At 33.1% G+C, this 25,983-nt stretch overlaps 1 protein-coding gene across 1 annotated transcript in view; it reads left to right on the top strand.

Moving 5' to 3' along the window:
* ASCC3 (activating signal cointegrator 1 complex subunit 3) overlaps nucleotides 1-25,983 on the top strand; it is a 328,231-nt gene that overhangs the window by 27,927 nt on the left and 274,321 nt on the right. The window contains exon 4 of the mRNA XM_029944011.1: nucleotides 4,641-5,200. Coding sequence (XP_029799871.1) covers nucleotides 4,641-5,200 — 560 coding nt within the window. The remainder of the gene's footprint in view (nucleotides 1-4,640; nucleotides 5,201-25,983) is intronic.

Below are 25,983 nucleotides of genomic sequence, written 5' to 3'. Positions count from 1 at the left end.
AACAAACAATCCTGGCTCTTATAGTCTTAGTATGTTATTTAATCTTAATGTGTCTGAGCTTCTCTGTAAAATGAGAAAAATACTTGCAAGACTCATTTTAGACAATTTTAGATACTGTACTTGTTTTAAAAAAACACCAACAGGCACTGGAAAAGAATATGTAAAGGAAGAGAAATGATTGGGGAATGGAATAGTACATGATTAAGTTGAATCCTTATTTTTTGTACCTTTTTATATGTGATGTTATCCTAGGAAAGTTGATAGGACAAATATTTTACATATTTGTAAAAAATTATCATAATTAAAAATCAGCTAATCTCCATGCAAATATAAAATGTTTATAGTAGCTGGGCTATGTTGCTGATGTTTAATAACAAACAGAATGAACTTCAGGTGACACTGATGCAGGGTTGTAATATTATGGCATTTACAATTGCAGATCAAGTGTTCAGTAAAATGAACACTTAAAGTTTTACATAATATGAAAAAGTAAATTTGACTACTTTGAACATTTGAATATTAAAATATAAACAATATAAGATATTTATAAAATATTTTCTGCTGAACATTGAAGATTTAACTGATCTAGGAACTCATTTGTTAACAACCTGTAAACTGAATATTAGTAGTTAAGGATGCAAGCAGTTGATGGATATTTTACACAATTTTCAATGAAAAAATTTCCCATTCTGTTTTAAGATTTCCCCAACTACTATGTTATTTGTTAAAAGTTATAATTTACAACTCTGTAATTCTTAGTATTTTGCTATCAAAATAAAGAAGTAAATTGTGTTGAGACTGATTTGATTATAGTTATCCCTCAACTCTTGATTTTTAAAAATGAGTTTTATGTTAATCAGTTACATTTTATCTTTATTGTGCACTTCACATCTTATTTTCTCTCAGTGTAACTGTGAAGTAGGCAGGGTAGGTATTTATTAGTAATATAGAGTGTTCTAGTAACCTTCTAAGCATCGTATCTCTTTAAATATGCTGCAGTTGAAGTGCCAGGTGATAGAGCCAGTTTTCCGATTTACAGTCTATCTTGTTTAGTATTTTATGGATAGAAAATTTGATACTCAAGTGGTTGAGTATCTAGACTAGCTTTCTTAAAGGTGTGGAGATACTAAATTTCATTCAAGCTTTTGACAGTTGATTATTTAGTGTATATCTTATTCTTCACTGATATTTTGTCTTGAGGACCCAACTAAGCTTCTTACAATCCGCCTAGAACCATTAGGACAGGCAGGGGTGTAAAACAAAACACTTGAAGAATTGGGAACTGATGTTAACTGTTAAAGAGCTTTTGCCTTCTAAATCACTTAAAAGTTTATCAGTTTTACATTGTTCATAAAATATAAATCAGTACTACATCGTACATAAAAATAATGAGGTTATTTGTGAACAAGTTTAATTTTCAACACAGTGTAAGAAAAGGACTACTTTTTACAAGTTTACTCTTTCGAATTGCACCACACACGCTTTCTGAGGTCTCTCCGTATGGCGCAGTTACTTGTGCACTGGTTCAGCTAGTTGGTGGAAAAATGCTTAGGTTTCCTGTAGTTTCCCTTCTCATGCCTTTCTGTTGAGCGGAGGTGGGGCCTGCTAGACCTCTGGCAGGCCAGACATCGCGCTGCATTAACTTTCTTCAGATGTTTTCTCCATGTTTTACAAATACCTTTCATGAGGTTTTGTCACCGAAAGATCTGAGTGCTGGCTTCATGGGTGGGCAGGTGTTAGTAAACTAGGATGGCTCATTTGTTGCTGCCAGCCTGAGGCTAAGGTCCTCTGCTCCGATCTTGAGCTGCCTTCTCATCGGGGTGGTCAGCCTACGGCCTGTGTCCTATGATGACTACGTCATCACGGGCGGGCCGTGCGCGCTGGAATGCGTGTCGCATCTGGGCGGTGAAGACATGCGTGCGTGTTTGCCATGCGGCAGCGGGGCGAAAAGTCAGTTGTGCGGGTTTTAGTGCTCCAGAGAAGTTCCTTGTTTTCAGAATGCAGTAGTCTCTTAGTTGGAAAGCCAGCAGTGGCCACAGATGGTGTTTGCTAATGTTTCTCAAAAATGAACTCCCAGACTCATGAATAGTGCGCGGGGCTGGTTCACTTTTTAGAATCCACTTTGTGTTGTAAACATGTGTCCTACTCAAAGATAAACTGGAGTAGGTTGTACAGTAGTGTTAATAATTAGGCAAGGGAATTAAGGTCATAGCGTAAGATTTCTTAGAGGGGCGCCTGGGTGGCTCAGTCGGGCATCCGACTTCGGCCCAGGTTATGATTTTGTGTTCCGTGAGTTCATGCTGGTGTGGGGCTCTGTGCTGACAGTTCAGAGCCTGGAGCCTGCCTTGGATTCTGTGCCTCACTTTCTCTGTCTCTCCCTTCCCTGCTTGCACTGTGCCTCTCAAAAAGAAATAAACGTTAAAAAAATTTATTAAAGAAATCGTGTATTTTTTGGAAATAGGTGTTATTAATGCTTATTTTAAAAAATTGAAACCCTGAAAATATGTTTTTGATCTTTGTAGATATTTGAGTCTAGTTATTTTCTTTTTCTTTAAACGTGGATTCCTAACTTATCTTTTCTCTGATGCTGTGGATATTCGTTTCTGGCAAGATGTATGGATCCACTGCGTTATATTTAATGATGCAAGAGATATAATAATAGTATTTAATTCCATTTTTGGTAAGAAATTAAGACTATTCTTTATTACTTTATTTCCTAAAGTGGTTTATCATTTATTTAGTAAAGGAGAATTAGGGGTAAATCTACTTTCTGGAAATTTACAGGAAATCAGTGTGATATAGCAGAATAACTTTGTTTAGGAGTTAGAAGACTGCTCTGAATCTTGTTTAATAACTAACTAGCTGTTTGATCTCTCCCAAATTATTTACCTCTGAGTCTCCATTTTAGTACCTGTAAGATGAAACTAATTTTGTTAGGAAAGATTGAGATAATTTAATGTAAAAGTTCTTAGTTTAATCCCAAGGTGCAAAATATCTTTACGAAGGAATCCATGTTTATAATGTTAGATATAAGTGAATTTGAAAATGAGAGTTCATTTTTATTCAGACCTCAGTAATCCTAACCCTGTTGAATTATTTGTAGAATTATCACAATTCCTAAATTATGCAAAACCCAAGTTCTCTCAGCATCATGTATAGACTAAGTAAAATGTATATAAAAGTTATTCAATTAATTTAAAACATTATTTAGTTTATAGAAGTTTTTAGTCATGCATTTTCCTAAATAATAAAAGATTATATGTCCCATACTGTTCCGTAAATTCTTTATAATTATACAAATAGGCTTTATGCTTGAAGAAATCAGAACTAATAGCCATGTAAAATTGCTCTTAGAAATAATAGCCATTGTAAAATTACTTTCACTCATAAATTATTAGTATTCAAAACACATGTGTAAACGTTAGATAAGTTACTGAGGCAGTATGGTATAGTGTAAAAGCACTAGCCTGGTATCACTGAGGCCAATGGATTGGTATTGGGGTATGAACAGTGAGGGAATACAACACTGTATACAATATTTATGCTCACCCTTTAATGAAGCAATTAAGCTGGATTCTGAAACATGGGCAAAATTCCAACAGTCAGAGACCTTAGGGAAGGTTACACAAAGGTGTGGAAACAGGCATAGAATAGTATAGGACCTGGTTTTTGGATGTTAAGAAATCCTGAAGTTGCAAATGAATAATGACGAGTAAATATGGGAAAAAAAGATGGAGTCAGCACCAGGGATAACTTGAAAACAAAGTGTATGGTTTTGGATTGAAGATTAAGCTGTACTAAACTGCTTAAGATTTGTGATCAATAACTTTGTGCCAATGGTTTCAGGAAGATACTAGTATTATATTGCTAACTTTATTCCTAAAGGTCAGTCACATGGACTTTGAAGCCTTCTGAAGATTAAAATTTCTTTTTTTCTGCTCTCAGGCTATTTGAATTCTATGACACAAATATAAGTTCTTTCCTTCTTTTATTTGAGAAAATCAATTATGAGAAATTTATATTTTAAAGAAGTTAGTGGTAGCTCCTTTATTTCCTCTTACTTTGGTAAGGAATTTACTTCTGGCCTTTAAGCAGTGGATTCTTTTAAACATTTTATAATTTTGGCTAAGTTCATTTGAAAAGATTCTATTTATGTCCACCCTTGATGTTATTAAATAGTTTTGAGTGAAAACTGTATGAATCTATTTCTTGCCATCTCAGATTCACAGTACAAATTAGAAAGGAAGTTATAGATCTTCTGATGTTTTCCTCTAGCTCCAAAATCTATAAATCAGATGCATTTTACTTTTGGTTTATTTAACTAGCCCATGAAAAATCTTTTTAAAAAAATAGCTAATACTTAAAGTTGTTTTCAGAAAGAGGTAATGAGTTGTTACTAGCAGGTTTCTCCTTTTATAGATAGAGAACGATTACTGATAATGATTTATTGACCTAATATGGTTCTTCAGGAATATGGGAATAGACATACAGGGATTTTTCTGCCCTGAAATTGGTTATCTTTATCAGTATACTTTCACTGTTGGAATTACCCAGAAGAGTATTGGTAGTAGTTTTTTTGAAGATGGTAACTTGAACTGTGATTCATTTGAGCTAATATTGTTTCTTTCATCTTTGAATAGTTGGAATAGATAATGGGAAAGAAGCAATTGAAAGTGCGGCTGCATTTCTCTTCAAGACATTTCACTTGAAGGACTCTGTTGGTCACAAGGAGACAAAGGCCATCAAACAGATGTTTGGTCCCTTTCCATCATCATCTGCCACTGCAGCTTGTCATGCTACTAATCGAATTATTTCTCATTTTCATCAAGACAATCTGACTGCTCTTATACAGATGACAGAAGAAGAATATGGTGATAGAGTTTTATTTGGTAAAAATTTAGCATTTTCATTTGATATGCATGATTTGGACTACTTTGACGAACTGCCAATAAATGGTGAACCCCAGAAAACTATAAGCCTTGATTATAAGAAGTTTCTGAATGAACATTTTCAGGAACAGTCTACCCCAGAGCTCAAGCCTGTGGAAAAAACAAATGACTCCTTTCTGTGGTGTGAAGTTGAGAAGTACTTAAATGCAACTTTAAATGAAATGGCTGAAGCAACAAGAATAGAAGATCTTTGCTGTACTTTATATGATATGCTTGCTTCCGTTAAAAGTGGTGATGAACTTCAGAATGAGGTATAGTTGAAGTTATTCAAGTTTTATATTAATGTGAATTATCTTAGTAGCCTTTCAAAACATGGATAGTTAGCAAAGATGGTTTAATATTGTGCAGCTGTAAAATATGTAGCCAAATGGCTTGTATAGGTCTTTCCATTTAGTAGTTGTAGAGGACTATGAGTGTCATGACTAGCAGAAGACTCCGAGGGCAAGGTGTTAAGATGTCCTCTTGTCCTCTTTATTGGGACAGTCCTGGTTAAATCTGTTGTCACAGTATAATAATCAGTAGGGTCCCTTCTTAAAAAGTGTATAGGTTTAAATGATAAGTCATGTGGTTACTCTACTAAAAAGGGTTAATGTTTGTATATTGTTTTATATTTCTAAGAGTTCTTTGATGAAAATATAAATTTCAAACTATTAGATATTTAATATATTGAATGACTTACTGATTAGAAAAATTTTTTTCACTAGTTTCTATGTTTGAAAGAATAAACTTTGAAAGCAGAATGAGGGGCGCCTAGGTGGCTCAGTCGTTTATGCGTCCGGCTTTGGCTCAGGTCATGATCTCACAGTCTGTGAGTTCGAGCCGCATGCCGGGCTCTGTGCTGACAGCTAGCTCAGAGCCTGGAGCCTGCTTCAGATTCTGTATCTCCCTCTCTCTCTGACCCTCCCCTGCTCATGCTCTCTCTGTCTCTCAAAAATAAATAAAAAACATTAAAAAAAAAAAGACTTATTGAAAACAGAATGATCTGGATATAATTGGACTATTTTGTATTATGGAGTAAAGAATTGTCTTTATAAATTTTTTATATCACACAAAGGAAAATGGTATTTGAATTACTTTCTATGCCATGATTGTCATGTTACTCAAAATGATGAATTGTAGCTATATGAAAAGTTTATCTTAAGGTGTTGAGTTTTGCTGTCAATATTGACATTATATTCCTTTCCTGTTATAAATTTAAAATAATGTCAATCCAATTTTAATACTGTATAAATTGGATGAGTAACATTTTTAATGGATTAAGAGAAGTGGCATACTGTTATACAAAGGACAGAGGCTTTGAAATCAGATAGTCCTTCCTTCCTCCCTTAAAATTGGTAGAAAGACTTTAGGTAATTGAATTTTCAGAGGCTGTTTTATTGTTGGGCTGCCTCACAGGGCTATGAATACAAAAACAATATAATTATGATAAGCCTTAAATGAGGTATCATCTGTGAAATGGTAAGTAGCATTTAGTAAATACTTATTACATGGTAGCTGTGATTATTATTACTATTTTAAATCACATGGAGTATCAGTGAGAAATACAGAAAAAGTACTTGTTGTTTTTTTTGTTCTAGAGAAAATTAATTAGCTAAACAGATATTGGAGAACTGAACCCATGGTAATGATATTAGGACTTTGGTTTGGAAGTAAGTTATTGTATTGTTAGTTCTGTGATCAGTCTCATTTATCTTGACTTTTTTTTACAGTTTAATTTATATCAGAGAAGGTCCATATTCATAAAATGGATTTTTCTAACATTCTGAAAATAATAGTATTGTTTTAAAAACTGTGATTTGGAAAGAGGATTCTACTGATACTTATAATTGAATACATAGCAGTTTTCTTATTATGATTATAGTAAACTGAAGATTACAAGTGTATAACTAATTTTATTTTTGAGTTAGCCATAAAACTATTATTTTCACTTCTGTATATCTACAGTGAAGTTTGTATTTCTTATTTTCTTGCCACAGTTTTGAAGTAGTAACTGAATCTGATGGTTGGAGAGAGAATGTTTTTTAGTCCTTAAGATTTTTCTTATAATCTACCTCATTATAAGGTCATGCTGAATTCATGCATCCATCCATTCATATACTTGTTGTATACATACTACATATGAGGTACAGTGCTAATTATTGGACATAAAAACAATGAATTAAGATAGCAACCTTTCCTCAGGGAATTTATTGTTCAGTAAGAGGAGACATATCATTAAGTAAGTGTACTCAAACACCATAGATATTATGGTACTATAGCTGGCCCTTGAACAACACAAGGTATTATGGGCACAGACCCCTGCACAATCAAAGGTCCACCTATATCTTTTTATTCAATCCCTAAACTTAACTACTAATAGCCTTCTATTGACTGGAAGCCTTACTGATAACACAAAAAGTCAATAACATATTTTGTGTATGTATTATATACTATATTCTTGAAATGAAGTAAGCTAGAGAAAATAGAATGCTATTAAGAAAAGCATAAGGAAGAGAAAATATGTTTACAGTAATAATTAATTGCGGGGAACAAACCCCACATATAAGTCAACCTACACAATTCAAACCCATGTTGTTTACAGGTCAACTGTATATAGAGAGAACATGGGAGTATAAAAGAACCAGATGTAGATGGTGTGGAGGGCTTAGTATGGTAGGAAAAGTATTCATGGAGGAGGTTAGTCTTGAGCCAAGTCTTTTTTAAAATTATTTTTTTAATATAATTTATTGTCAAATTGGCTAACATACAGTGTGTGAAGTGTGCTCTTAGTTTTTGGGGTAGATTCTCGTGGTTCATCGCTTATATGCAACACCCAGTGCTCATCTCAACAAGTGCCCTCCTCAATGCCCATCAACCATCTTCTCCTCTCCCCCACCCTGATATCAACCCTCAGTTTGTTCTCTGTATTTAAGGGTCTCTTATGGTTTTCCTCCCTCCCTCTCTGCTGTAACTATTTTTTCCCCTTCCCTTCCCCATGGTCTTCTGTTAAGTTTCTTAAGATCCACATATGAGTGAAAACATATGGTATCTGTCCTTCTCTGACTGACTTATTTCACTCAGCATAATACCTTCCAGTTCCATCTGTGTTACTACAAATGGCATTATTTAATTCTTCCTCATTGCCAAGAAGTATTCCATTGTATAGATAAATCACATCTTCTTTATCCATTCCTCAGTTGATGGACATTTAGGCTCTTTCCATAATTTGTCTATTGTTGAAAGCACTGCTATAAACATTAGGGTACATGTGCCCCTATACATCAGCACTCCTGAATCTCTTGGGTAAATTCCTAGCAGTGCTATTGCTGGGTCAGAGGGTAGTTCTATTTTTAATTTTTTGAGGAACCTCCACAGTGTTTTCCAGAGTGGCTGCACCAGTCTACATTCCTACCCACAGTGCAAGAGGGTTCTCGTTTCTCCACATCCTTGCCAGCATCTGTTGTTTCCAGAGTTGTTAATTTTAGCCACTCTGACCCGTGTGCGGTGGTATCTCAGTGTGGTTTTGATTTACATATTTTGAATAATGAGTGATGCTGAGCATCTTTTCATGTGTCTGTTGGCCATCTGGCTGTCTTCTTTGGGAAAGTGTCTATTCATGTCTTCTGCCCGGTTTCTTCACTGGGTTATTTGTTTTTTGGGTGTTGAGTTTGGTAAGTCCTTTATAGATTTTGGATAATAACCCTTTATCCATATCTTGAGCCAAGTCTTAAAATATGAGTAGATTTAACTTCTTTAAGTGGACCAGAACGGTAGGGAACATATTTTAAATGTGAGCAAGAACATGGTGTGTTTAAAGAGTTGTAATCTATGTAGTGAGGGTGCAGATATAAAAGGAATATGGTTGAGAGACAAGGATGGGCAGATGGGTTAGGGCCAAATAAAGTAAGACCTCTTAAACCTTGTTAAGGTGTACTGTTAGCCACTCTACAAACCTATAGATACAGCCTGTATGATCTGGCTCATTGATTTTTCAGTGGTTAGTGGACAGTTTAACATGTACCAGTGGCTTGAGTAGTGGAGTTTTAAATGGTTCATCTGGTGTTTTGGTTTTCCTAAATGTGAATGAAAATAAACAATTATTATGATAGTTTTTTTATTTTTTAGAATAAGTTATTCATACTTTGTATATTAGATCCCTTTCTGGGCAACTGTATTTTGTTATAGCAAATTTTCTTTATAATTTTGAAGTGATGTTTCAATAGAAAATTATTTCATTACAGTCACTCTTGACCAGTGTTGTTTTCATTGTAAGGCATGTTATACATTATGTGTTGTCTATTGACTTTTAAATTCCTCTCCTTTAAGCCTGAAAAGAGTAGAATATGAAGAGTAATCCATTTATGTGATAGCATGGTTAATTTCCATTTCTTTTTGAGGATTTAGTATGGAATAGTAATATTTAAATAACCATGCTCTGTGCTGTTCCTCCAGAAATTTAGCAGAACCATGGGAATATATTTTTACATATAATGTAAAAGGAATGTATAAAAAGCTATATCCATGCTGAAGGCATTTTTATTCCTCAGCATAGGATTTTCCAATTCTGAATTTAGTTTATTGACCTAATGACTGGTCAATAAAGCAGTTTTTAAGAACTGGCTATTTAAAGTTTATTTTCCAAACACCTTTATGTTACTGTTGAACTAGTGTTGAAAGCATGGAAATAAAAAGTGTGTGCATATGATGACATTTACCACAAAGATGCAAGAGAGAGGTTCTAGTCTGAAACATGTGGAGAGAAATAATGCTAATGACAGTAGTATTAACAATAATGGCAACATTTGAGTTCCTACTGTTTGGCATAAGGCAGTAAGTGCTTTATGTGCTTCACTTCATTTAATCCTTAGCAATGGTGCTGGATTAAAAACTGTTAGAAACACCTCTAAACACTGAAAAGATTACACTTGGAGACACTTCCCCTCTCATAAGTGATTAAAAAGAAAAAAAAATCATACTAAGCAAATATAGAAAGTCTAATAAAATTTCATTTGTACTAATTTGTAGGTAAGGTGATGGCTTTCTCAAACATCAAATTCTTTAAAAAAGTTTTTCTCATTCTTTGGTACCTCTGCTTTGCTGGTACTTTTTTTTTTTTAATTTTAGTTTGTTAACATACAGTGTAATTTGATTTCAGCAGTAGGATTCAGTGATTCATCACTTACATACAACACCCAGTGCTCGTGACAAATGCCCTCCTTAATCCCCATCACCCATCTAGCCCATCTCCCACCCTCCTCCCTCCATCAACCTTCAGTCTGTTCTCTATCGGTCAAAGTATCTTATGGTTCATGTCCCTCTTTCCTCTTCCACCCCCCTTTCCCATATAGTCATCTGATTGTTTCTTAAATTTCACATATGAGTTAAATTATATAGTATTTGTCTTTCGCTGATTGACTTATCTCGCTTAACATTATACAGTCTAGCTCCATCCATGTCATTGCAAATGGCAGGATTTCATTATTTTTGATGGCTGAGTAATATTCCACTGTATGTATATGTGTGTATGTATATGTATACACACCACAACTTCTTTATCTATTCATCATTTGATGGACATTGGGCTCTTCCCTTAGATGGCTATTTTTTATAATGCTGTCGTAAACATTGGGGTGCTGGTACTTGAAGGACGTATGTTGTTCACTTCATGGATTATTGCTTATTAGGAAGAGATAGCTAATTTATGGAAATGTTAGGAAATTTCCCCAAGGTTACAGAGTGAATCCAGGATTAAATTCAGAAATCTTGTCTCCACTGTAGTGTACTTTCTTTGCCAAGAAATAAATCTATTATTTGTATTTGGTGCTCAAAACAAAACATTTTAAAGATATTGAGGAATCTTTGGCATTTACTCTAATTCACAGTTTCTTTAGAAACAATGTTTTTCCCTTTTAAAGAGTTCCAAATATGGAATTGGCTGAAATAAGAGACAGGATTAAACTTTATTAAAGATGAGTTTTAGTATTTCTGCAGTTAGTTACATTTGAAATACTTACATGTATCTGTGACTGTTGAACTAATAGTTCACTTCTTAGATTTCCCAGTATTATCTTCTTTATCTTCCCATACCTGGCACCTCTAAGGGATTTTCTTCTTTTAACCTCTCACTCCTAATAATCTCTCTGTTAAGGCTATGCTCATTATAACTAAGCCTTAGAATTTGATTGGGCTGGAGAGTCTTTAAGGTTTTTTAAGCTCTTGTGGTGTATTTATTTTATATATTTATTTTGAAAATATTTATTTTTTAAGTGTTTATATATTTGAGAGAAAGAGAGAGAGAACCCACATGTGTGTACATGCCTGAATGGAGAGGGTACAGAGTAAGAGGGAGAGAGAATCCCAAACAGGCTCCACTCTATCAGTGAAGGGCCTGATGTGGGGCCTGATCTCACAAACCGTGAGATCATGACCTGAGCTGAAGTCAAGAACCAGATGCTTAAAATATTTATTAGTTACAGCATTTTAGCCATCAGAAGCAAATAAGCCTTGAAAGTTCCATGTTATTTTCTTAATCAGGACTCATCCTGATTGGTACAGGTATCTTCTTGTTGTTGATGTTCCATAACCAGAGTTGTAGCAATAGGTTTTGTCCTAGTGGGATCATATAATGAACTTTCAACAGAGACTTTCCCCTTAAAAAGTGGTATTAGCAGCAGCAAGTCTGCTATGTTTTCAGTGCCACTTATGTGTGGGCCTGGACCAGGCTGTCTCTCTTAACATAACCAGTTTCTTCATAGTCCTGCATGGTAGGGGTAGAATTCTCTGTATAAAGGTGAAAACCAAAACAAAACTGAAGCCCATGTTTCCTAAAGTCATACAGCAAGACATTGTTAGAAATTCTGGGACTTTTTCCAAGCTTAGGGTCACTGTTCTATCTGGTATCCCATCAGATTCTTTAAAAAGAAGGCCGCTAACTGACCAGACTCTCTGAAGGAATTTCTTTTCTTACAAAGCCGGGTCAAATTCTGCCTCTGTTTGCTTACCTGTAGTTGGCCAAGGGCAGATTAATAAGCCTTTATGAATGTAAGCTTTCTATTTGTAAAATATTTTCTTGGAAGTTTTGCTTTGGGGAATTGTGAGATAATATATATGAAGTACTTAGCACAATGTTTCACAGATTGTCGGCTCTCAAATGTTAGTTTCTTGTCTTCGATATTAATGAGCATCATATATTTATGCATATCAAAGTTTTATTAGAATGCATACTATATACTATAGATCAGTATATAAAATTTTATCTATGCCTTACATAGAGATGTTTCAAGTAATAAAATGAAGCTTCAAGGCTAGGTCTTAATTCAGATAATTATTATTTTTACAACTTTTTTTTTCTATTTTGCTTTTGTAAATCTCACTAATTCTAAAGAAAATCTTTTGAATTTAATTTTTGAAGTGAGTTCTGATTTAAGCAGTCTTGGATAAAATAGAAAAGATGTTAATGGGAAAAAACTTGAGAATATTGGAGACCTATTGAAGATGTTTTTAAGTATACATATCTCTTGGTACTCTTTCAATATTAAATGCTATTTGCAGAGTTATTAATGCTGATGCAAATATTGATAGAGTTATTAGGAAAGTGAATTTTGAGTTGTATTGATATGATCATAGTTTGCTTTTGTGCATATGGGGCTTATTCTTTACAGCATTTGTGATTTGACATTTGCTGTTGGCATTATCTCTTGACTCTTTGCAGATGGTGTTACTTGACCCATGCAAGTTTATTTCTGAATTTAACCCTGTTCTAGACATGTGCCTGATTCTAAAGAGTAGGAGTTATTTGGTTAGATTATCTTTTGAGGGAAGACTATATATTATTTTAGTATGTATTTGCAGTATAAATGATTCCAACATTCTTTGAAATTTTGATGTAGAATAATTAGCATGGTTTGTTACAGTAAATATAGTATAATTAATAGTAATTATAGTACAATTCAAAATTTCTTGAATATTTTGTTCTCAAAACACTTTTACTGAGGATCTCTTAGAACTTTATGTTTTTTATCAATATGTTCTGTTGGTTTATTAGAAATTAAAACAAAAATTTTAATACATTAAATGATTTAATAAGTATTATAAATTAATATAAATCTATTATATTAACATAAGAAAAATCTATTATATTAATACTAATAACACTTAATCTGTTATATTAAGTAACATTTTTATGAAAAATGACTTATCTAAAATTTAAAAATAACATAGTTTGAAGAATGGCACTGTGTCACGTTTTTTCAAACTATTTCAGTGCCCTTGCTTAATAGAGGACAACTAGATTCTCATTTGTGCTTCTGTGTTCAGTCTGTTCTGATGTACATGATGTAGCCTCTGCAAAGCTCAACTCACTTTATACTTAGGGGAGGATGAGAATGAAGTAGACAAATAATATTTTAATAAACTGTTATACTAATATTACATGTATTCTGTTGAGTAATAATGTTATATTTATTTTTAATAACTTTGACTCCATGGACCTCTTGAATGGATCTTAGAGATTCCAGACCAAACTTTGAGAACCACTGGTCTAATGTATATTCTACAATTTAACAAGGGAGGATATAGTGATGATTTCAGTACCTAGAATATGGGATTTAAAATATTATTGTGCTGAATGATACCATTAAAGCTTTATGAAAAGACTTTTTATCTATTTGATGTTGTGAATTCTTTTTGATAGTTTTAGCACTGCTGAACAGTAAGAAGGACACTGACATCAACCAAGTTGGAAATAAAATAGTGTCTTTTCAGTTATGAGGGCCAAATATGTGTTACTTTTTCTATAGTCTTTCCACCAATGATCAGAAGAGCTCTTCCTCCAACCAAATTTGAAGAGAGCTGTCACTGGGTGAAATTATTATTTTAAGACCTAGAGAATCTTTAGAGTCATAGAATTTCTCCACCCAGTATAGTATTTGTGGGTCTAGTGTTTCATCAAAATGATGGTGCCCTTTTATGAGGTTTGCTTATTCTAATGAAAAATTTATTTTTTCAAAAGGCATCCTGTCCTTTTCTTGAATAGTTCTCTCATAATTTACTTATTTTGTTGAACTCATTCTATTTCTCTTATATCTGCCATTTAGTCCTGAATTTGTACAGTGAGGCAACAAAATTGTAGGTATCTACTCTTTTCTATGACTATGTTTTAGACATATGATAGCAGTTACATTTTCTCTTCCTTACCTTTTTTTTTTAAATGTAAAACTCTTTCAGTTTTCCTCTATGTTGACATTAGTCCATTATCAACACGGTTTCCAAACAGTGTTCAGTGCTCCATAGATATACCAGTATTGAGTTGTAGAATGCTTTCATCATCTTGTCTTCAAGAATATTAAACTTTCAGCTACTCTGCCAGTCTATAAACTGTTAACCTAGTAATCTCATAGGAAAATGAATCGACTATTTTGTCATGACTTTGTTTAGTGAGTCATGTTCTTTTTTGTTGTTACATTACCATGTGTTGACTTTAAGCTTATAGTTAAGTAGTTTTCACAATCCATCATTTAAAAAAATTTTTTTAATGTTTTATTTATTTTTGAGACAGAGAGAGACAGAGCATGAGCAGGGAGGGGCAGAGAGAGAGGGAGACACAGAATCGGAAGCAGGCTCCAGGCTCTGAGTTGTCAGCACAGAGCCTGACATGGGGCTTGAACCCATGAATGTGAGATCATGACCTGAGCCGAACTTGGAGGCCTGACTGAGCCAGCCAGGCGCCCCAACACAATCCATCATTTTTATCTTTTCTGTTTTCTTTTTTAAAATTGGGGAATTCTGACTTTCTCTGGCACTTCTGTTTTTCTTCATTATTTCTCAGAGATAGCAGCGATTATACTTAAAATCCTTTGCCTGATTAATAGGAGAAAATGGTATCTCACTATGTAATTGCATTTTATAGTACAACTGAGGTTAATTTTTTTTCATAAATTTGTAGGCCACTTACTCTTTTCTTGTGAGAATTGCTGTTTTAATCTGATGAAACTATCTTATTTTTTATTTTATAATGAGTTTAAAAACATTTTTACAAATGTTTTAAGTGTTCAGGTAGGCAAATCTATTCATCTTTTTACATAGGAATCTTCCATTAGTGTTAGACTGTTTAGAAAGGCAGTCCCTAAGACGTGATTGAAACTCCCAGGTTCTTTGAACTTTTTTTCCTTTTCAGTCCCACTGGTTTTTGATAGAAGTTATTTGGATCAGATGTCTTTTCTCTGTATTTGATTTATGGACACATATCTAAATATGTCCATATCGCATACTCTAATGTGATACAGCCATTTTTTTTCAAGGTTCTTGTCACTGCCACATTGTTTACCATTTTAGGTTTTTCATTCCTATGTTTACTTGATAAATGGTGAAATTTTCATGAGGAAAAGTCAAGAATCATTTATTCTGCTTTAAGCTGAACGTAATTTGAGAAAGTTCAAGATAAGTATTTCATCTGTTATAACAGGTCTCTTGAATTTCATAATCTATACCGGGAAAGCACTAGCCATATTTTGTATTTATCTTGGTTGTGTGTTTCTTTTGTTCCTCTGTATATGGCTCCAGTTGTTAAAATGATGGGCTGACTGTGACATGATAAAATAGGTAAATATGTATTCATATCCTTGTAACCAGGAATACTGTTAACTCCAGATAGAAAAATCTGGTTTAGCAGCTGCATTTGTTGAAACAAAATTTTTTTTTCTTAACCGGTGGCTATTTCCTGCTTTATTTTTTGGCCACATTTAGGTTTGAAAAGTATATTACTCCATAAGAAAACAATGATGTCATATTTGATGATAAAATCCATTTGTTTTAGTTAAAAAAAACTGTTGTAGGTAAATGAGCATCCTTCTGTTGGGCAAAACTCCATCTGTTAGTAACTTGCAGTTAGACTCACAAATGAAGATTTTTAACTACTTACTGTTTCTAATCTGTGGCAGTAATAGATTTCAAACCAGTTTGCTCTTCCTTGGAATGGTTACTCAAGTAACCAATGGAAACTTTTGCCAAGTTTCATACTTGGCTCTCTTATATTTCTGTTTGGCACTATTTGAGTATAATTCATTCATTCATTCATTGTCTACTGTGTGACAAATACTCAGGTTTTGGGAGACAAAAAAGAAATTCAGCAAAGTTTAATCTACCCACTCTCATTACCTTGTATTTAAAAGGGAAATGGGGCTCTTGGATGGCTCAGTCGGTTGATCGTCCAACTTTGGCTCTGGTCATGATCTCATAGTTTGTGAGTTTGAGCCTCTGGTTGGGCTCTCTGCTGACAGCTCAGAGCCTGCATCTGTCTTGAGATTCGGTGTCCTTTTCTTTCTCTGTCACTCTCTGTCTCTCTCTCAAAAATAAATGCTAAAAAAAAAATAGAAACAGGCAAGAAAATTATGTTTGATATAATGAATAGATTATCACTAATGCGGGAGAGCACATGCATTCTATATACTGAGAGATATCTGTAATATATTGATATGGGAAATAAGATAGTACATTTTATTAGTAACATAAAGGATAAATTTCTGTTTTAATAATATTTGGGATTAATAAAAACATTTTAGATGTTTCAATTGTCAATTTGTAAACATAAATGACTATAGATTTAGAAATTGTTCTGAGCTTCATTTAAATACATTAATTGTGTTCAGCTTTATATATACATGCACACGTATTTGCAATAGATCACTTATATAATGGCTGTAAATTTGTTTAAGGCAATTAAAATCAGTGTATTTTCTAAGAATCAAGCTATCAATTTGCCATGAAATTTAAAGTAAGCTATTAAATGTACAGTGGTACCTAGCTGTAACCTTACTTACATATATCTAATTAATTATAGCCTGTGAGGAATGTGTTCACATTTCAAGTAGTTTTAATTAAATAATAAGTGATCTTGGTTTTAACTTTGTCTTCGATTAAGTACCTGTAAATAATGAGTATTAGTTATTCTGAAAACATGATTAATCTAATTCTCTGCAATGCAACAATTTGAGTAATACATTTTTCTTGAGAGAAAAATAAATTCTAAATAAATGCTGTCCTAATTTTCATGGCCTTTTTTATGTATTTAAGATTTTATGTTAGAGTGTATGAATATTTAGTAATTTTTTATGCCACAAACCAAACTAAGAATAATTTTCAAGTTATTAACATACTCTGCTTTAGGTAATTATTCTAATACTCAGTTCCACATGGACCATTAATTCAAAACATTTTTCAGTTATGTCACTTTTAACATTTTTATCATATTTCATTATTCTTACTTTTTAATATGCACACCTTTTTCATTTGACATACAAATCTAAAATAGCTTATTATGTCAAATGAAGATGTTCTCTAAATTGATTATAGTTTTTCTTTATTACTATATTTACTGTAATATGTAATGTATGCTATTTAGTACATATAGTAGAGGTACAGATACAATTTTAATTTTTAAAATGAGTGTCTATATAATTAAAAAAGAAAACACCTGGATTTGCTTTCATTTATGAGAATCTGAATGCCTCTCTTTTTTTTGGGGGGGGGCTTTATTATATGGGCCCTGGTGCATTGTATGGTTTTTCTGATCCTCCTGGTATGCTTCGAATCCCAGCCTGAGTAGAAGATTTGTAAGTTCTGCTGTTTTAATGCCTTAGGTTATAATAACTTCATAAAATAAACTTCTGGAGCTTTCTTTCTTTTTCTGTTTTCAAAGAAGTTTCTGTAAGAAATTATTATCTTTCTGTGGCCTGTTTTCTTTTTGGAAGGCAGGCTTTAATGACCAAGTCACATTGTACAGTAGTTGTTGGCTTATTCAGATTTTTTATTAGTTAAATCACATTATATTTTTTATGGGACTGGCCATTTTATGAGTACTCCAGTTTTTGGCTCTTAAGTTATTTATAATGTCTTTTATTTAAGAAAAAGATGTTTACATTAGTTTTTAGTTGTATTGTCCCTTTCTTGCTATCTGCCTTTTCTCTGAGGTGTGTTTGTTTTATTTTCAGAGAACCATTCTTGCTTTTGTTGCTCTTCTCTTTATTATTTTCCCCACATATGCTTTGCCTTTTATTAATATGGCATGTATTACTTTTAAACAATAAGACGTGGCAGTTTTCCAGCCTTCAGATACATAAGGGTTGGGACAAAGCTCCATAGCCTTGTAGTTACACCTAATTATAACCAATGTATTTATTTTACAATGGAAATGGGTTTCTTTAAAATTTATAATCTGTTTACAGCTACTTGTTTTCTTATGCTCTCAAAACAATCATGATACTATTTTAAACATTCTAAAAATATAAGGTGATCTCAGGGACATTTTATTGTAGTTGGAAAATAAGAGATCCCAGTGAATATTCCAAAAGAGATGTATATTTTATAATCTGATGACTAATGCTGATGGCAAATGATCTTATATTGATCTTTTAATTACTTGTTTTCTTCAGGAAGTTTTGTTAAGCATCTTTTACATATGTAAGGCATTTTTAAAAGGTAGTTTCCATTTAAACCACAAGTAGGATAACCATTCAACTTTGCTGATATTTATCAACATTAAAAGAATAGTCACTAATAATAGGCTTATAATTTTTTTTGAATCATATATCATTTTTAAAAGAAATTAATGGACATTTAAGGACCAAGTTTTAAGCTTACAGAAAAATTAAGCAAAAAGAATAGAACATCTCAATATACTCTCTTTTTTTTTCATAAATTCTTTTAAATGGAAGCATCTGCTCTGTTGATCTCCTTGAGCTTCATAGTATTGTAAAGTCTTTGTCACTGTCTTCTGTATTACTTATTTCTGGAGTGACCTTAAGTTTCATTATTGATTTAGTTGACTATTGTTTTTAGGATAAGATTTCTTCACATGTTTTGGAATTTTAATTCTTATGCTGATGTTCATTTGCAGTTTCTCCCCTCTACATCCCCCCTACTCCTTGTCTTAAGATTTTTGTAGTAGTGGCCCTGAGTGCCATTTGGGTAGTAGTTTTTTCAGCCCCTCTCATGGACAGCACAGACTTATTCCCTTGCCCTGGCTTCAGCTGAGCCTAGCTCTGTGAAACATGGGAGCATTGCTCATCTAGGTTATCCCAGGGAGCAAAAGTTCTGGCCGTGCTATCCAGAACTGGAGCCCATCTTGTTACTTCTCTACCTAATGCTTTGCCTTTTTTTGCTTAATGTTTTTTTTTTTTTTTTTGCTTAATGTTTTCTTAAGGAGATGTTTTTCTTGTTTTTAAGTTTGAAGTGTGTCTTTTAGGTTTTCTCTTTTTCTATTTTACCATAAGAAGTGCTTTAAAGCATGAATTTTGTGTCACTGCTTCTTCTTCATCTTAAGTGCTAATACATGTGCTTTAGTAAGGTAGTCTTCTTCCTATCTTAAGCATAAAGGGGAAGAGATGTTTTTCAAGGTAATTTTAAGAAGAAATTTAAAAGTAAAATCTATTTTAGTGTTTGTGGGGTTTTTTTGTTTGTTTGTTTTTTTAAAAGAGAAGTAACTTGTCATCCTTAAAGGAGCATCATATTATTTATTGTGGCAAACTATTTAAGGGTTTAGCTATTTAAGAAGACTATAAAAACTGAAAATAGTAGAGTAACTAAATTCAGTATATAGAATGTACATGCCAGTTGTCACAATCTGACCAATAAAGATTTACTCAACTGTTATTTCTATTTAGGGGTAAAGTTGAAATCTTTAGTTAGTTTAAAGGAAAATTAATCATCAGGGTTATGTTGTTTTATTAAGAATAACAACTATATATATAGCCTGTGTAAATATTTTGATATTCTGGGAAGAAATAAAAACAAAAACAAACCCCAAACCAGGAACGCACTGTTTATATTGTTGTAAATATTTGCTTTATTTTAGTATTTTTAGCCCTATCTCTAGTTTTATATGAGTACTGGTTCTCTTAACTTTGTTGCTTGTGCATTTTATATATCAATTGATACATAGAAAAAGTTATGTATGATATGCTATTCTTGGAGACAGAACTTCTGTGTAGAGAATTTAGTGCCTTGCAAATCCCCCAAATAGAAAGGACCCCTAATCAATGTTGTGATTTTTATTGCCTGCACCAATAAGGAGGCTAAACATTATTTGCATATTACCAGCCTATATGAGATGTAATAAATAATTTTCATACAAATATTAAATGTGTATATGAGTGATTAAAGGTGCTGCTTTCTATGAAAAATATTCCTTTTCTCATGATACACAAAGAAATAAGCTCACTTCAAGTGTAATATTTCACCCAGTTCTTCCATTTTATAAATCTGGTCATTTAGAGGCTCAAACAAATTTTTCATTTCTGTGTTAGATGCTATTTTTTTTTCTTAACTAGCATAGTTAAAAATATCATGTCCCTTCTGCTTGGAAAGAATATAATGGATATCCTGCATTTATTGTATTCCCATTCTTCTTAATTAGTTATAGTTAGATATTAGGATAAGAAGTTTGCTTATTAAATTCATATTATTAAATTGTTAAAGCATTTATCTTATTGCTGCTATGAAATAATAATTATAAAAGTTACTGACATAATTTTCCATTGGTAAGATTTTTTTAAGAAAATGATGTATGTTACCATGATTCCCATGTGCTCAAATTGTGTTTGATTAAAAAAAGATTTTTCTCTTGAAAAATAAGATTTGGTATAGGAGCTAATTTGTCTAAAAATTAGTTCTTATATTCTTAGTTATTAGCTAATTTGTCTATATAATAAGGGATTTTATTTATATAATTTTGGGTGTTTATTCCAAATATGGCAAATGTGTGACTGATTTTTACTTATTAGTTAAATGACCGATGCTTTGTGTCCTTAGACAAAAAAAAAAGATAAAATCAGAACCTCGTTTATATTATTTAAAAATAAGATAAAGCCTGTTTTGATTAATATATTTATTATAGAAAATTTGGAAAAGATAAAAAAGGAAAAATGAAACACGTACAGTTTAATGAAATAAAAAATAAAGGCGTAATAACCAAAAGATGGAAGCAACAAAGGTATCTTTCAATAAAGGAATGAATCAACAAGCTGTGGTGTAACCACAGCTATAATGGAAAATCACTCACTGATAAAAGGAAATCAGCTATCAAGCTGTGAAAAAACTTGGAAGAATCTTAAATAAATATTGCCAGTGAAAGAAGTCAATCTGAAAAGGTTACATATTATATGATTGTAACCAAATGACGTACTGGGAACAGGGAAACTCTGAAGATAGCCAGAAGATCAGTGGTTGCCAGGGGTTGGGAAGGGAGAAAGAGATAAATTGGTGGAGCACAGAGAAGTGGATCTATTCTGTAGGATACTGTTAATGGTAGAAATGTCATATAGTCATTATACATTTGCTAAAACCTGTAGAATGTACGACACAAAAATAAACTAATGTAAAACTGTGGACTCAAAAACATCTAATTTGGTAGTCAGTATGATACAGCCTGACATAAATTATGCTATGTAAACATTCTATCCAGCACTCAGCTGACCGTTTTGTAGTAGACTCAAAATATCTTCTAGGCTAGTTTTATCTTTTTTCAATGATTGAAATATTCTGATTGCTCTCCAGTGTGGTAGCCATTAGTCACTTATAGCTGTTGGGTCTCTTGAAGTATGGGTAATAGGACTGATAAATTGTATTTTAAATTAATGATTATTTAGAATATAGAGATATCATGTGGCTAGTGGCTACAATATTAAGGAAGTATCTAAATTAGACAAACAATACAGAGAAATGTCAGTGATTAATACAGTTAGGTAGCGTTAATAGTTTATTGAAAAACTTTACCGTAAATCTTGGTCCATTAACAATTTGGAGTCAGTACTTTATTTCTTTTTCTTATTCTTTATTCTTTTTACTTTTGTCCTGTCCTTAGTAAAGGCATAGTTAATTGAACTTGACTTCAGGACAGATTTAACACTGATAGTGTTTACTGATATGACAGATGCCCAAATCTGAATTTGAAAGCTCTCAAAAGACTAAAAAGAAGAGACAGGAAGAAAGTGAACTTTATAAGCAATCCTTTTGAATTCTGTGTTTACTAATTATAAAAAATACAGAATACGGGAATCCTGGACTACTAGAAATTCATGTAGAAAAAAACTAAAACCAAATGTTTTACTTGGCTACACATTCAGTTTGAGTCAACAGTGTGATGTTGTTACTGACTTAGTTATGTTCAGAAAAGTTTAACATCTAGTTCAAAATTCTTGTAATTTCTGTCATCCGCTCTGATCAAATTGTATTTGAAATATTCAGTTTTGGTTTGTGATGCTGTTTTTTAAAAAAGGTTCGGTAAAATAATTATCTAGGAACCAAGTTATATGACTAATAGTAAGGAATTGATGTATATTTACCTGGGAAAGAAAGGACTTGTGGGTAAAATGTGATTAGTACTTTGCTTTATCTTCAAATATTTGAAAGTCTGTCTTATAGAAATGTTACTAAGATCCATCTCTGTAACCCGGAGAACACAGCCAGAATGATAGATGAAAGCTATAAAGAGGCCGATAGGGTCAATATAAGGAAAGATTTTTTTTTTTTTGATACTGTGTTCACTAGCAGTGGCATGAATTCCTTTATAAGATAGTTTGTTGCTGGCAGATGAATGCTGGATGTTCATCAGCAGGGAAATAATTGTCAGTTAACAACAATAAGCATTGAGCATTTATTGCCAAATACCTTGCTGATTTCTTTAAAGAGATGAGAAAACTGAGGCTCAGGGAGCTTAAGAAAGTTGCCCACAGTCCTACAGCTAGGAATTGACAGAACTGATACCTAAAGTTAGTTCTCTCTGACTCTGAGCCTATGTTCTCAGCTGTCCTATTCTGTCTTCCCATCAGTAATCATTGCTTTTGTGAGAGCTTTGTTTAGTTGTCCGCTAATGGCCCTTCCAAACTGAGCATAGATGACCACAGAAACACATTGTAGTTTTTTGCAAAGGTGTATGTGACAGATGACTATGAGGAAGAGTGATCTGGTTCTAGCAGATTGAAGCAGAGACATACTGGTAGTTGGCAGGAAGATTAAGGAAGCTGTGATCTAATCAATTATTAGGTGAAGCATTGTTTCAAACTTAATGGTTTTTTACAGACCACCGGGATATATTATATTTATTTCACCAAGAATAATTTAACAGCAGAAATTAGAGTTAGTATATGTGTATGCACATATTACAATCATGAGCACACTTTCTTAAAAAATGCTGACATAAATATGCATATCAGATGTTTTTAGTATTTTTTATTTCCTAACAATAGTTGATTATTTGATATGTTTGTAGTGTTTTAATTATTGTCTATTATTGTTTATAAGTGATAAATATATCAGTGTTGTATATAATTAGCAAACATTTACTAAATATTTCTTCAGAGACAGTGAAAATATATGCTTTGATTTTTCTTTTTTTTACTGTTTATTTATTTTGAGAAAGATAGACAGAGAGAGACAGAGTACCAGCAGGGGAGGTGCAGATAGGGAGAGAGAGAGAGAGCGAGAGCGAGAGCGAGAAAGAGAGAGAGAGAGAGAGAGAGAATCCCAAGCAGGCTCTGTGATGCCAATGCAGAGCACCATGCAAGGCTCAAACTCACAAACTGGGAGATCATGACCTGAACTTTAACCTAGAGTTGGATGCTGAATGGACTGAGCCACCTAGCTGCCCTGAAAATATGTTTTTTTTTGTAAAGCGCTTCATACCTTGCCTGAGATACAAATAGTATGTAAGTGTTAGATATTATTATCAATATTATTGTGATACAAATTATTTTTTCTACTTTTCTTTCTTTCTTTATGATTCACTTATTTTAATATATTAAACACCTAAAGTTAAGTCTATGCAAAATTGTGTCAAAAACATTTACATATATTATTTTGTTCACTTCACAGCCCTGCAAAGGATGTGAGTATATTCTTATTTTTGCTGTACAAATGAGAAAATAGGAGGCTCAGAGAGGATGTCTGAGGTCCTAAAATTCTTGAGCCTTAGGCTTAAGATTTGAGCCCTGGATGACTTTCTCCTATGCCAAACTGTTATGTTAGACTAGCATTCATTAATTTGGTAAATTATTAAATTAAATTGACTGACAAGGGATGATATAAAATAATGATGGGGTTGCTAACTTAGAATACACTTAAAAAAGTATTAAAAAATAAGCAGTAATGGTATCAGTGGATTATACATATTTTGTATCCCTTGAGTTCTATAAAACACCAGCAATTTGCAGGAACACCATTCATTTAATAACATTTTCAGAGAAAGTATTATGAAACATAGATAGTAGTTATAAGACAGGAAACTTCTACATTGTGAAAATGTTAATAACAGAATGATACTTTAAAGCATTGATCTCCAAACTTTTTTGATCATACCTTCTAATACCATTTTAAATAATGCATCCTTGATATAAATGTAGTTATTTAATTTAAATTATATATGTATACTATTCTACCTTATGTTCAATATAAAACATGCATAGAAATGGAGAGTTAAAATGGATGCTGATTTAGAAGTTATATTTAACTTTATTAATGGTATTAAATTTCTAGTCAGAGCAATATGATTGAGTATGTATTAGTATTTTATCATAGTTTAGCACTTGTGACAATTTGAAATTCTGGTTCTATGTTCATTTCAATTCAGTACTCCATTTTTAGAACAATGGAGAGCCATTAGACAGTTTGTTGGCAAGGGGTAGAGGGGAGGTAGCATGTATTAATCAGACCTACATTTCATATAATTTACTGTGGTTGCTATGTGGAGAATGGATTGGAGTGTTTTGGATAGATGTCCAAAAACCATTTAGGAAGTCCTCTGAGTGGTCCAGGCAGTATATGTTTGGGAGCTTAAAATAGGTAAGCAGAAAGACTTGAAATCTGTGTAGTAGTTGAGATCAAGAGGACTTGATAGTGGATTGGATGACAGAGGTGGGGTTGGGTGCTTTGGGGTAAAGAGGTGGTTAAGGATGTACTTTTGATTTGTATAACTGGAGGGATGGCAGTTATACCATTCATGGAAATAGTGAACACTTAGAAAAGGGTGAAGAGTGTGGAAAACCAAAAGATAGTTTTGGACCTGTAGTAAAATTGCGAGAGGTCCTGAGAACTCCAGGTGAAGATGATAACTGGGCAATTAGATTTATGGAGCACAGGGTAGAGTTCTGGGAAGGATGTATAAAATTAAAAGTTTTTAGCATATGTTTGCTAACGGATGCTGAGGGCTTAGATATGAACAGCAGAGGAGAGAATATGGAGTGAAGGTGGGAGGAAAGCCTAGGATTAAGCCTTAAGAAACTCCAACATTTGATAGTCAAAGTGAGCCTGAAATGGGGCCAGGAAGGTAACTCCAGCGTGGTAGAACACATCAGAAGAGTGATGTATCAAGGGTATCAAAGAAAAAGTGTGTTTAAGAAGGATAAGGAGTATTTAGCAGTGTGGAATGATAAGGAAGATGGGGTGAGACATTTTCTTTATCAAATCTATGAATGAATATTTTTCAAACAGAATGGATAATAGAGGTGTGTAGGCGGTTTAGTCAGTTAAGCATCTGACTCTGTCTCGGTTAAGGTCATGATTTTGAGGTTTGTGAGAATGGGCCCTCATCAGGATTCTTACTCTCCCTCTCTCTCTGCCTCTCCACCACTTATTTTGCTATTGAAAAAATTTACATAGATATCTTTAAAAAAATTTTTTTAATGTTTATTTTTGAGAGACAGAGACAGAGCACGAGTTGGGGAAGGGCAGAGAGAGAGGGAGACACAGAATCCAAAGTAGACTCCAGACTCTGAGCTGTCAGCACAGAGCCTGACATGGGACTCAAACTCACAAACTGCAACATCATGACCCCAGCCAAAGTCAGATGCTTAACCGACTGAGCCACCCAGGCACCCCTAGATATATCTTATTTTTACTTTGTTTTTCATGTTCTACAATATTTTTTTTTATTGTGACCCTCTTAAAAAGTATGGCTCAAATTGAACTCATTACTCTAAAAATGGTTTAATCAATGTAGTAGCCTTTGAGTTGCTAAATGGGATTTTTTAAAGTAATCTCTAGCCTTTGAGTTGCTAAATGGATTTTT

The sequence above is a fragment of the Suricata suricatta genome, chromosome 7 (assembly GCF_006229205.1).
Source record: "Suricata suricatta isolate VVHF042 chromosome 7, meerkat_22Aug2017_6uvM2_HiC, whole genome shotgun sequence".
In the NCBI taxonomy this organism is placed as follows: domain Eukaryota; kingdom Metazoa; phylum Chordata; class Mammalia; order Carnivora; family Herpestidae; genus Suricata; species Suricata suricatta.
The sequence above is the reverse complement of the archived record's forward strand: the minus strand, read 5'-3'. Positions and strand labels throughout refer to the sequence as shown.